The sequence below is a fragment of the Saimiri boliviensis genome, chromosome 8, assembly GCF_048565385.1.
Source record: "Saimiri boliviensis isolate mSaiBol1 chromosome 8, mSaiBol1.pri, whole genome shotgun sequence".
In the NCBI taxonomy this organism is placed as follows: domain Eukaryota; kingdom Metazoa; phylum Chordata; class Mammalia; order Primates; family Cebidae; genus Saimiri; species Saimiri boliviensis.
The window spans coordinates 65,631,240-65,645,548 of NC_133456.1; the positions used below are offsets into that span (position 1 = coordinate 65,631,240).

At 40.2% G+C, this 14,309-nt stretch overlaps 1 protein-coding gene across 10 annotated transcripts in view; it reads left to right on the forward strand.

The window, feature by feature from the left end:
- CHL1 (cell adhesion molecule L1 like) overlaps positions 1-7,880 on the forward strand; it is a 199,479-nt gene extending 191,599 nt beyond the window's left edge. For all 10 annotated transcript variants that reach the window (XM_039477594.2, XM_039477596.2, XM_074404566.1 and 7 more), the window contains 2 exons: positions 174-246; positions 3,984-7,880. In XM_039477594.2, the coding sequence (XP_039333528.1) occupies positions 174-246; positions 3,984-4,200 (290 nt within the window). In that variant the 3' untranslated portion in view covers positions 4,201-7,880. The remainder of the gene's footprint in view (positions 1-173; positions 247-3,983) is intronic.
- The last annotated feature ends 6,429 nt before the right edge of the window (positions 7,881-14,309 follow it).

Consider the following 14,309-nt stretch of genomic DNA (forward strand, 5'->3'; position numbering starts at 1 on the left):
AATGAAGAATTGATGGGCTATAGATACAGCCACAAAAAAATATTGCCTCACTGGTATCAAAAAATTTGAGCAATGTTGTTTTTACTGATTAACTATCATTCCACAGCACTGGTAAAATGCCTTTAAACAGTCACTGTATTACTTTCCCTTCCTTTTTTTTTTTCCTTTTTTAGTTAAAGAAAAGGAAGATTTGCATCCAGATCCAGAAATTCAGTCAGTAAAAGATGAAACCTTTGGCGAATACAGGTAAACATAAGATTCTGTGTTAAAATGTATCAAAACACATATTTATCATGTAAGCTTAAATGAACAAAAAAGTGTTTATTCTTAGTAAAAAGGTTACTGAACTATAATGTAATGATCCTATAAAGAATACTTTTTTTCAAATAGGGCCCACTTAAGTACTATCTACCAAATTTCTGTGTGTGTGGTGAGGGTGTATAAAGATCTACGGTCTAGGCAGAAGTGTGGGTTAGGACACTTCTTGAAGCTCTGTGCCGGACACAAAGACACTATTTTTATTTAGGTTGAATATCTATTTGGGATAGCTAAAACATCTTTAGCATGGTCATTATGAACTCAGGTTGTACACATACACACATCTATATACCTACTGTGTTGTACCTGCAAAGGTAAGTGAGTTACAAACCCTGTCTTCTAGATGAAACTAATCAGCAGAGAAAAATATCTCTATATGCAAATCATTGTAATAAATTGAATAGAATAAAGGAGCACAAAAGAGAGCAACTATTTCTGTGCAGGTAGGATTTTGGGAAAAAGGATCATCCAAATGAGATAAGCTAAGCCTTAAAGGACAAAAAAGATTGTTACTGTTAATCACTGGATAGAGGATGACCAAATGTGTGAGGACTTGTCAGGCAAGGGAGGAATGGCAAGAGTCTAGTCTAAGTTAGGTAGGAATCTTTTGGGGGATGTGTTAAATTGTCTAATTCTCCTGTTCTCTCTCTCCGTCTTCCCCTTTCTACTACTCTCAACTTCTTAGCTTTTTTTTTTTATCTTTTAATGTCATCAATTTTTTAAGTTCCAAGTTTATGTCAATTTTAGCACATGGGAAATCAGAGTGTATATTAAATAAGAAATCTGATTGGTCCTGATTCTCTCATCCCTGAATTCATCACTCTAGCCAGGGTTATGGAGTATTTTCATTAGCTGATTGATATGCATTTGAGCTTACCCATACTCTACTTTGTATTACACTTACTTTTCTGTCTTCTACTTAGACAATATCCTTTTTAAAAATATTTTTATATTTCTTAATAAATAACTTTAAAGTCTTTCTAGAATAAAGAACAATAAAGATAAAGAAAGAGAGAGAGAAAAAGAGAAAAAAAGAATTTTGCACCTTTACAAATTGTTCTCATTACTGTTGTGTTAGTTATCAGTTGCCATATAACAATAACCACAAATTCTTAACAGCTTTAAACAATAAGCATTTATTATTTCAATGTCATCATAATTCAGGAATCCAGACATGGCTTAGCTGGGTGCGTCTGGTTCAGGATCTCTCGTGAGGTTACAGCAAGGTTTTGACTAGGGCTATGGTTTCCTCTAAAGGTTCAGCCAGAGCACAAGTCATTCCTAGGCCACTCATGTAGCTGTTGGCAGGATATAGTTCCATACAGACTGTTGAACTAAGGGCTTCAGTTCTTCACAGACCAGAGGTCATTCCTAATTCCATACCATGTGCATCTCTTCATAGGGCTATTCACAACATGGCAGCTGGCTTCCTTCAGATTGAGTGAGCCAGAGAGCAAGAGAGAGCACCCAAGTTGGAAGCCACAGTCCTTTTGTAACCTCATCTTGGAAGTGATATCCCATCAATTTTGTTGTATTCTATAGGAGCAAGTCAATAAGTTTAGCCCACAGCCCAAGGGAAGAGAATTACACAAGGCACAAATTCCATGAGGCAATGATCATTAAGGACCTTCAACAACTTTTCAAAAGCTGAGGCAGAAGAATTGCTTGACCTCAGGAGGCGGAGGTTGCAGTGAGCCGAGACTGTGCCACTGCACTCCAGCTTGGGCAACAGAGTGAAACTCCATCTCAAAAAACAAAACAACAAAACTTTTGAAAGACAGTATTAGCTCAGTTTTACAGGCAAGAAAACAAAAACAATACCTTGTCTAAAAACCCATTTCCCCATACCCTGCTGCTTCTTTTTAAAGATAGCTAACATTATCCCCTGCATTATTTCCTATGGCATCCCTTTATAGTAGTTGATGTGTTTTCCAACCTCTTTCCCCCAAACTACACATTTATCAGGAAAATGTCTACTTTCCACAATATCCCAGGAGACACTTTTACAAGATGCTGTGCCCTTGCATAACATGAGCCCTAATCCTTCTAGCTTCTGATAATAGTTCCTTTTGCTATTTTTTCTTTACTCTTCATTTCCTGGTTCCTCCGCCAATGCTTTGTCTTTTTTCTGGATTTATTTCTGTGACTGCAATATCCTAATTCAAGAGCCAATTATCATACCAGTCAGTGTAGCCTGTGTTATGCTGCTGTCAAAACAACTCCAAAAGCATTTTCTTTGTCAAGTTATGTGTCCCACAGAGATTGCTGTTTTCATCTTAGTCACTTAGGAGCACTGGCTGGTAGATAAGGATCCAGGGTCGCCACAGCAGAGAAAATAGAATGTGGCAAACTGAGCACTGGCTTTAAGTCTTCCACTTGGAAGGGACACGCCACCTTTGCTCCCTTTTTTTTAAACTAAAGAAAATTCCATGGTGGCATATAACACAGATTAAACCATCCTGCTTTATTCCCAGAAACCTGACATATCTGATGAATATCACTGGTGAATACCACAAATTATAAAGTGATATATATATATGTCTAAATTACATTTCAAATGCTTCATTTATCAAATTTTATAAAATCATTTTATATGATGTATAGCTTCATAGTGTAATAGTAGCTGGTACTGAAAAATATCTTGATCCAAAATTTATAAGATCATACCATTTGATAAGCATTTTACTAATGGAGTTGCTTCTGTTCGTGAATAAAACTCCTACCGTAAATATAGTATACTTATTTATGTTCTTACCAGCCATTTCTTTCCGTCTTAAAATGTAACAAACTTGAGTTGTTAACTATATTAAAGAAAGTTATTTGGTTTTGAAAACAGAATATGATTGATATTTAAAAGAAAACTTTTTGGAAGGATATAAGAGAATCAAAAGGATCAGAAGTAAAGACAGAAGATCAAGACTTGGGGGCCAGGAGCTCCAAAAGTTCACAAAAGCAAGGGAAATTGCATGTGTTCTCCGTCTGAGTCCACTAGGGGCTGTTGTAACAAAATATCATAAATTGGGTGCCTTATAAAGAACAGAAACTTACTTCTCATAGCTCTGGATTCTGGGAAGCCTAAGATAAAGGTGCCGGCATTTTCAATGCCTGGCAAAGTTTCACTTTCTGGGTGACAGACAGCACCTTCTCATTATGTCCTCACATCATGGAAGGGGTAGGGCAGCTCTCTGGGGCCTCTTCTCTAAGAGTCCTCATCTCATTCACAAGGGCTTCACCTTTATGGCCTAATCACTTCCCAAAGGCTCCACCTCTAACACCCTCACATGGATTATCAGGTTTTAACATAGGAAGGCTGGGGGGACACAGGCTTTCAGACCATAGCAGCCACTATGGACATCAACATGTTGAATCCCACGTGTCCCAGAAAAGCTAAGTTGTCCGTTTTAAAAGGAAGCAGAAGTGTTGTGAATAATGAAAACTTGTTTTGATGCAAATTGTTTATGACTTTGTAAACATGTGTTTACAGACTTTGTCAACTTGGTTAACGTGTATTCGTATCATGTGGGCTTTAGTTATCTGTCTTCAATGTGAATATGAATGTCCTTCAGTGCTAATATGAGTGTCTGTTAGCACTTATGAATGTCTTGCTTGATGTGAATATGAGCATTAGATTTTGTTGAGCTGTTTTTTGTTTGTTTGTTTTCTAGTGACAGTGATGAAAAACCTCTCAAAGGAAGCCTTCGGTCCATTAATAGGAATATGCAGCCTACTGAAAGTGCTGACAGCTTAGTCGAGTACGGAGAGGGAGACCATGGTCTATTCAATGAAGATGGATCATTTATTGGTGCTTACACTGGATCTAAGGAGAAGGGATCTGTTGAAAGCAATGGAAGTTCTACAGCAACTTTTCCACTTCGGGCATAAATACAACATATGTAAGCAACACTACTGGTTCACCCCAATCTTCCATATTTATCTGTTCAAGGGAGCAAGAACTTTCATATAGGAATAGAAATATGTTGGCCGAAGATTTCATCCAGAATTAATATCCTGCAATTATGTTGAAAAAAAAAATAGCACTGCCTTCAAAATATAAAATGCCAAGTACTTCAGGCCTATGTTTTGTTTTTGTTTTCAGGTGCTCAAAATGCAAAACACAAAACAAATCCTGTATTTAGATACACCTCAACTAACTCCAAAGTCCCCATTCAGTATACTCCATATTTGCCTGATTTTGCTATTCGGTGTGCTTGCATAGATGTTGCTACCTTGTGGGGTTTTCTCGGTACACACATTGGTATTCAGTCTTTGAGAACTGGCTTGGTGACTTTGCTTCACTACAGGTTAAAAAACCATAAGCAAACTGGTTATTTAAAATGTAAAAAGGAATATGAATGTCTTATTAAAACACTTCATTGAATATATACAGTCTAAATTTATTATTTAAATTTTAGTAGCAAAAGTCTTAGGTGAATAATCAGCTAGTATTTATTGAGCTCCTATTTGCCCAGAGCTGGTCATATTTAAACAGAATTATAACTTTTTCAGTTTCAACATGATTTTTTAAAAATTTCTGTCAGTTTTGACATCCACAAGCATCACTTTTCGTGTCTGTTTGGTTTTTTTCTTGGACTAAATTCAACTGCAAAGGAAGCAGTGGTCAAAAGATTGTTTTACACAAGAACAGGCAGAAAGTGCCCATTGTTCTGGATTCTAACAGGTACATCTACTTAATATCTTCATTTCTAAACGGACTGTTTTTACCTTTTTTCTATGTTTATATAATGGTATGCCTGCATATATTTCATGAATACATTGTACATATTATGTTAATATTTACACAATTTAAAATATAGATGTGTTTTATTTTGAAGTGAGAAAAGGAACATTAACAGGCATGTTTGTACAGCTAGAATATATGAGTAAGATACTGTTTTTCATCATTCCAGAGTTACAACCAATAACACGAGGCTCCAGAACTGAAGACTTTGTATAAAGCATTTGAATTTTGTTCTTATATTGCTTTCTTTCAACGGTTTCAAAATAAAGTCTCATATAAATATTGAGGAAAATGTTTTCAATAGGTTTTTATTGTTGAATGTACATCTACCCCAGCCCCTCAAAAGAAAAACTGTTTACATAAAAATTCGTACACGTTTGCATATGTGGCATTTTAGACATCTTTGTGGTGAGAATTTTTCCCCCTATATTCTCCTTTTGTCAAAGTCAGTACAAATTCAGGGAATTTATTTTCTGGCAGTTGTGATACAGTCCTTTTACAACTGTACATGAACATGTTTTAAAAACAATATGGAGGACGATGCATACATGTCAGGTCAAGTTCAACATTCGACTTGACATTTTATGGAAACAGTTTTTAACCTTACCCTGAAATACTTAACTATGTTTAAGTGAAATTGACTCACAGATTTTACTTTAGTTTTTGAACTGTGATTATTGGTATATTGTTATATCCTCAAGTTTATGTAATCCCTTATATTTCTTGAAGACCAAATCTTGGGATACTTATCATGGTCAGTGCAGGAATGTACATGGAATATCTACCTGTTCTTTTGAACCTCATGTATCCTCCAAAATACATAGACAGGAAAAGAATGTCTTCTTTAATACTATAATTTACGGGCTCAGGATTTGACTACACTCCTGGCAGTTGAACATTTCAAAATGGAAAGGCATCGTGGTGCCTACCCCATGTGAGTGTGAGGATCTACACATCCATCAGTGCAACTCGAGCTCCGTCCTCCTTTGATGTCTAAGGTTCTGGAGGAACAGTCACCATGGTTTGATTTATCTGGGAGAAAGTTGTGGTGCTCAGCTACTGAGGAGGGCAAGGTTGTGACATTCAAGTTTAATTCTGGCACTCTTCTATCTCCTCTTGTCATCAGCCAAAACATGGTTTTTGAAGTCATGCAGGTTAGAAACAATGTCAAAAAAATTAGGAATTTAATAATCTTTAAGTCAGAAGTTAAAACAAACATTGAAATATTTGCACTTCCTACCTTTCGTCTTCTCCTTTAGCTGCCTGAAAATCAAGATTGTTCCCACTCAGATTTTTCTGAGTGGCTAAAATTTATGGATCTGAAAAATGAGGTTTAATAATGACTGTTTTGCTATCACAGTTACCTTTCCTCAATACTATCTGGCTACTACTGGGACTCTTCAGCACAGACAGAATAGGTCTATGATTATCCCTGATTTTAATTGTGAAATTATATTATATGTGTATTTTATGAATCAGAATAAGCTTCAAATAAAATAAATCCAAGTAGGTTCAAATGGATTTCATTACTTTCCCTCAGAAAATGAGTAACGGAGTCCACGACGTGCAATGGTAATTATAAATTGGTGATGATTGTTTGCAAAATGCCCACTAGTGATAAGGCAACAGCCAACATTTACAATTTTGTTCTTAACTGGCTTTACACTAACTTTCTCTAGTCTACTGTCAATATTATTTTAATGTAATTGATTGCATATAGTCTCACGGATGGTTGGTGGGCATGAGTTCTTAGAGAACTGTCCAAGGGTTGGGAAAATCCAAGTTCTCTTCCTGGTTCCAGCACTGATTTTGTACATAAACATTAGGCAGGTTGCTTAGCCTTTTTGTTTCAAACTCTCAACTCTAAAGTGCTAGTAATAATCTCAGTTACCTTATCTTTGTCACAGGGTGTTCTTTCTTATGAAGAAAAATTTGAAAATGATAAAAGCTAAGATGCCTTTTAACTTCATAAGCAAACCTTTAATCTAATTATGTATCTAAAAGTCACCCCCCACATACCAACTCAACTTTTTTCCTGTGAACACATAAATATATTTTTATAAACAAATCTACAGAAAATAAATCTACTGCTTAGTGAGCAGTATGATTTGCACATGCCATTGAAAATTATTAATCAGAAGAAAATTAAGCAGGGTCTTTGCTATACAAAAGTGTTTTCCACTAATTTTGCATGCGTATTTATAAGAAAAACGCGAATTTGGTGGTTTTATTCTATTGGTATAAAGGCATCGATATTTTAGATGCACCCATGTTTGTAAAAATGTAGAGCACAATGGAATTATGCTGGAAGTCTCAAATAATATTTTTTTTCTATTTTATACTCATGGAAGAGATAAGCTAAAAAGAGGACGATAATGAAAAATGTTGGTGTGCTTTTTTAAAGCATTTAAAACATAATTGCCAATTGAAACCCTAAGTGTGTTTACATACCATTAAGATATGATTCTTGTAACAATTTTAAATTGATTATAATGGGATTGGGTTTGTTACCTGTATCTGTGGTAGTATATATCCTAGTGTTGCTATAGTGAAATAAGTAGGGTCGAGCCAAAGCTTTCTTTGTTTTGTACCTTAAATTGTTTGATTACATCATCAAAAGAGATTAAGGGTATGTAGAACAGGTTCACCTGACTACCTTTTTCTTTTGGCTTGGATTAATAATCACAGTAGAACTTTATTAAAATGTGTTTGTATTGTAGGTGGTGTTTGTATTATGCTTATGACTATGTATGTTTGAAAATATTTTCATTATACATGAAATTCAACTTTCCAAATAAAAGTTCAACTTCATGTAATCTAGAAATGCTTGTATTCTGTTCTATACAGTTGAGAAGAATCAGAATTTACATATTAATCTTAATTACTTCAATTGCCTCTGATCCTGGAATATCTATAAATGAAATCTAATTTAATAAAGTATAAATAAGATATAAATAAAATATTTTGATTTCAATTACTTTGATTTATAAATATACAACATCATCAACATTGATAAAACTATGCCAATAAAATTTATACTTATGATAAATATTAATTTAAGGTGAATGTATATTTTTCTGGTCATTTTTAATAAAAATGTAGAAATGTCACTTTTCAAGAAAATGTCCAAAATGCTATATTTTCAATAAGGCTAGTAGATAATTTTGACATGGTCTTTTAGAATTGGGTTACCCAATTTGGCTAAGTGGACAATTTATTGAAAATTGTGATTTTTAAAAACTATTTAATTGACCTGGCATGGAGACTCACTGAAATCCCAGCTCTTTGAGAGGATGAAATGGGTTGATCACCTAATGCCAGGAGTTCAAGATCAGCCTGTGCAACATAGTGAGACCTCTTCTCCATAAAAATAAAATATAAAAACCATGTTATCTATACCAAGCACTTTACATACAATATCAAATTTAATCCTCAATCTTCTCTGGTTTTTAAATTAGGGGACTGGTAGGTTAACTGACTTAATGGGCATCACCAGCATGGGCTAGAACTAGAAATCAAACCCAGGGATGTTTAATTCCAAAATCCTAATTCATTATATTATTAATAGTAATTTTTTATGCCCTCACTCCCTCACCTTTTCGTAGAAATACTAAAGAAAGGTGAGTTTCAGCTTAATGCCGACTTACTGATCATGTTCACAAACACATTGGCTTTAAGATATGTGATCAACACACACTACAAAGGAAAACAATCAATGCTTTATTGTATAAACAGTTGAATGTGTAAAACCTAAAAAGTAGTAATTCAAATAAGCCAGTTGTTTTAAAATGAATGTCACACATTTCTTATATTTCATTCACTTTTTTGGGAAACTGAAAAACAATAGAAAGTTTTTATTAGAAGTGGCTTCAAAAACATGCTTAACATTTTTAAGTTGGTATTTGTATTTCCTTATCAGACACCAGAATCTATGGTAGGACATCTCTCTTCTTTTGCCACTCCAAGTCAGTAGACTGCATTTAGGATGATAGAGATGTTTTATATAGACATGGCTGTTTCATATGTACCAGCATGGTATGAAGAATACCAGTCACAGACTAAAGTGTAAACTCATGAGTTATTTCTAAACCTGAGGATTGCTTTCATTTAAAAAATCGATATTGTTATAAATGCTTCAGCAAAGTTTCTCCAAGTTGAAATTAATAAGCTACAGTCTAAGAATGACAGCGACTCAAGGAAGGTTGTCTAATTCGGCATTAAGAACATAATCTTGATTGCAACACCATATTAAGGGATTTTGCTAAATTAGAGGAAATAAATTTATGGAAAATCACAAAAATGATTTATGAATTGCTTGTCTCTAGAATATTAGGCATCCAGACATCACCCGCCCATCATTAGAATAGTGAGACTTCTGCGATGATTACATTCAGTCACCTCTGATGTTTTGTGATATGTGGTCATGTGAAAGCCAAAGCTTTGCAAGAATAATTGGCAGTGTGAGAACAGAACTCTTTGGCAGCTTAATTTGTAACTTTTAAATATTTGGGCATGTGGCATATAGGCCTCCATTTCTCCCCCTGCAGGCTGGAGTGGGTGGTACCCGGACCCAGGGGCTCTCCCTGGCAGTTCCAGGTGCGCGACCATGGGGAGCGCTCTAGCAGGTGTCAGAGGCCCCGCCCCCGCCGCCCACCTCCTCAGGAATTGGCTGCCCGGCTCCTAGGGGGCTGTCCCAGGGTCGGAAGGAAGTCGCGGGTCGCGGGCGCGGGCTGCGCAGGGTTTCAGTCACTCGTGGACGAAGCGCACTGCGCTCGCGTTGCGGCCCCGGGCGGAGTTTCCCGTCCCCTTCCCTTTCCTTCCACACCCGCACGCGCGCCCTTCCTTCGTGGCTTGCCCTCCCCCCGACTCCCGGGTCCGGCCCCTTCGGGGAGGTGTGGGGCACTCCGGTCTCGGGGCTCGCGTGTGTCCCAGCAGCCCCGGCCGGTGGGCGAGGGCGCGGCCTGGGGACCCCGGAGGGGAAAGGGCCGGGGCGCGGGGGCTGCCGGAAGCAAAGGCGGCTTGTCCCTCCTCTACCCTTCCCTCCTCTTCCCGCCCCGGTCCTTCCGGCTCCGTTCGGCTCCAGCAGGTAGAGGCCTCTCCGGACGGGGCCGCAGCAGCTGCTGCCGACCTCGCCTCGGCCCAGCGCAGGGCTTCGCTCGCCCATGGCCGGATATGCGCGGCGGCTGCGCCCGCGCCCCTGCAGGACGCGGAGCTGACCGTGGCCGGCATCAACATGCTGCTCGACTAGGGCTTCAGGGAGTCGCACCAGCTTTTCCAACAGTACAGGTGACCCGCGCGCCCCGGCCTCCCCAACCTGGCCCTTTCCCTCCCGGGACCCGCCCCGCGCCCGCAGTCTTGCCTCACTTTCTCCCAGCCTCGCCCTCCCAGAGTTGTGCCGGGCGCCGTGGGCTTCTCCGGGCGGGACAGCTGGCCTTGGGACCGGGTGTGATGTGAGACGGCAGCGGCCTGGGACCCGGGCCCGCCGTGACTGTGGCTCGGAGCCCGCCAGCTGCCTGCTCCTCGGGCTCTGCATCCTTGTGGTTCCAGACGCTCTTACTGTTCCAAACAGACACACAATTGCTTTGCTGTGCAGGAATTTAAGAACGTCAGCCCAACTCTGCCCACTCATCTCTCTGCCTTGAGAATGGTGGGAAAGCATGTGTGTTCAGTTAATTTTTTTGTTTTGTCTTGAAAGCGAAAGAACTGAAACCTGGTAGATTTCCTGTGGGGGTGGAGGGAACCTTCATTTCGTTGGCGACCTGGAGTGTGTGTTCTCGGGTCGAGGTCGCCAATTTGTAATTAGCAGTTTGATTGATGACAAGCCGTAAGGGTGTTGATGAGCAGCTTTCCCACTTTGGAGACGCTGTGGTTTCGTGGAATGAGAAGACCAATGTGCAGCTGTGATGGAGAGGCCGAGTTTGTAAAAATGAGAGGGAGTGAGACCTCAAACAATGGCGGTTTCTACCCAGCAGAGCAGGGGTCCCCAAACTTTTTTCACAGGGGGCCAGTTCACTGTCCCTCAGACCGTTGGAGGGCCGGACTATGCAAGGTGTGACACCGTCACAGCCAGCGCTGCTCCTCCACTGTCCCAGGCAGCGGTACACAGTGTCACAGGCCCAGCACCGCCTCCGGTGCTGTCTACAGGGATGGCGGTGATCAGCATGTGACACTGTGCATACAGCATCCTGGACATCTGCAGCAGCGGTGGGCCTCTTCCGTGGGAAGCCCACTGCTGCATGTTTCCCCTATTATAAGACACCTCCTAAAAATAAGACAGCCCCCGTCTTTGGGGGGTAAAATTAATATAAGACGGGGTCTTATAATAGGGGAAGCACCGTGTGTGGTAATGTGGAGGGAGACTTTTGGGCAAAGGGAGGTTACAGGGGCCATTATGCTGTTGTACATTTGGGGGAGTATGGGGGCCACTGTACTGTGTAGTAATGGTTATAGTGCTTTGCCTTTCTTCCTACTTCTGCTGTTATTTCACACTGCTTCCGGTGATGTGGGGCGCCGCAGCCGCAGACAGGATGTGTGTCCTGTGATGTGCTTCCGGAGCCGTGAGGCGTGCGTCCTGCATCACCAGAAGTGGTGCTGTAGGTGAGCCATGCTGCGCTTTGTGGTGCCACCTCATACAGTGCTCCCTTCAATGACCACCGATGAAAGAGGTTCCCCTTCCAGGGCGGCGGTAGGCGGGCAGCAGATAAATGGCCTCAGGGGGCCACATGTGGCGCATGGGCCTTGGTTTGGGGACCCCTGCAGCAGAGCTTCCACCTTAGTGTCAAAGCAAATATCTCACTACTATGAACTTTTCACTAAAATCCTTTTACTTTTAAATTGGCGATTTCCCCCCACTTTGGTACGAAAATAAAAGCAACTTCACTTCACTTAGAACATTTTGTTTTTAAAGCATACCAGTCTGGTTTCAAGATGGAGTTTCATCAGAGGCTGTTGATAGGGGATTTAAAAGGTTTACTTGTCACACAATTTCTCTTTTGTACTTTTTAAGCTCTCAGGAAGAAAAGGTCTGACTATTTCATATACTGTGCTATGATTTTTTTTTTTTAGACTACCAGTTTTTGTTGTATGAGAGAAGGATGGAGAGAGCTGTAGAGTCAAATTTACTCCTTCTAGTTGATGATTAAGATACTTGCATATTTCAATACTTCTTGCTTTGAAGCCTCCTGTGATGTTTATTTTAATTGTCTTTTTTTCCCTTCCTTTTCGGCTTTAGTAGGCTAAAATACTACCTTTACACTGAAAGCATGGAATTTTTGCATTATCTAGACAATTTTATGCACTGTTAATAGAAGGCAGTATATGAGTGTTTGGAAAACTGTCTCACATCAATAGCAGGGAGACGCCCATTCAAAGGTATTTCTCTGTGGCTGACTGTGTTGGAGGTGTCCAGGGAATATTTACCTTGTATAGCTAGATGCTGTCTTGTATTTTGAAATACAAGGGGAAAAGTCTACATATTTAATACTGCTGTGGCCTTCCTTCCCCCCCCGCCCCCCAGTATGTTTGATCCACAGCTGGTTGTGGAACTTGTGGATACTGAGGGCTGACTGTATTGTATTAACAGGTTCACTGAGATTACCTTCTTTCCCTAACTTAGTTGAAAGAAACAGTATTGAGTGAAATAAGGTTTTTTTTTTGAGGAGGAGGAGTTTCGCTCTTGTTACCCAGGCTGGAGTGCAATGGCGCGATCTCGGCTCACCGCAACCTCCGCCTCCTGGGTTCAGGCAATTCTCCTGCCTCAGCCTCCTGAGTAGCTGGGATTACAGGCACACACACCACCATGCCCAGCTAATTTTTGTATTTTTAGTAGAAACGGGGTTTCACCATGTCGACCAGGATGGTCTCGATCTCTTGACCTCGTGATCCACCCACCTCGGCCTCCCAAAGTGCTGGGATTACAGGCTTGAGCCACCGCGCCCGGCTGTGAAATAAGGTTTTGATGAAGATTTTTTTTTTTTTTTTTTAAAGTGGGGGGAGAAAGAAGTAATATTGAAACATTGAAGCACTTTCTATTCTGGTTACAGGAAACCACTTAAAGATGGTATTTCAGGAGCCTAGACCTTTTGCACAGGCTGTTTTAGTTCCTGAAATACCATTTTCACTCCTGGTCTCCTTTGCCGGGGTAACTCTCTTATTTACCTAGCAGCAGCAGTGGGACTGGAAGAGGCTAGGAAGGACTCAGGGAGAAGAGGGAATATTTAAAAAATACAGAAATGTAAATGGCTGTGCGGCAAAGGTGAATATATCTATTTCAAAACTGCATAGTGCTAGTTACACCCTATGAAAAGAGTCAAATTGGGTAGGGAAGAACTTATTCATGTATGTGCTGTGTAAGAAGAGAAAGTCATGCCTCCTGGAAGTGAATTTAATGACTGAGCTGGGGCTTTTCTTATGTAAAGATGGTTGGGGGTTTGCACCACCCTTTTCCGTAGCTGAAGTTGCGTTCCGTCTCTTCCTTCTTGCTCAAAAATTTCAGAACACAAGAAATATATCTACATATATCTAAGGTAGTTACTCCTGTCTTTTGTTTTGTTTTTGAGACAGAGTTTCCCTCTGTCTCCAGGTGCCAGGCTGAAGTGCAGTGCCGCAATCTCGGCTCACTGCAACCTCCACCTCCCGGGTTCAAGCATTTCTCCTGCCTCAGCCTCCCGAGTAGCTGGGACTACAGGCACGCGCCACCATGCCCAGCTAATTTTTTTTTTTTTTTTTTTTTTAGTAGAGACAAGATTTCACCATATTGGCAAGGGTGGTCTCCATCTCTTGACCTCCTGATCCACCCACCCCGGCCTCCCAAAGTGCTGGGATTACAGGTATGAGCCACCACGCCTGGCCAGTTACTCCTGTCTTATAAGAAAACTCAGTTATCACAGAGAAAGTCCCCAGAGAGTCAGGAAATCTATCCTTTTAAAAAGTTAACAGACTGTCTGCTGTGAACAGGACAAAGGTGAGAGGCAGGACTTTCCTTCAAGAAGGCACTACTTCATATCTTTATTCAAAACTACCTCAAACAGAGTCATTTTAACACTTAGTCTTGTCCAAAGCAGTAATATCTATGAACTCACTGGCTTAGGTGACTTTTTTTTTCCTTGTGTGCATCAATGTAAACAGATAGTGATAAATACAGGATGGCATTTACTGTGAGCCAACCCACAGTCCCAGCCTTGCCTGAACTTTTCTCCTCATTTAATCCCACTACTAGGTTTATGAGGACTGTCCTTCCAGTCTCCCTTAGAGG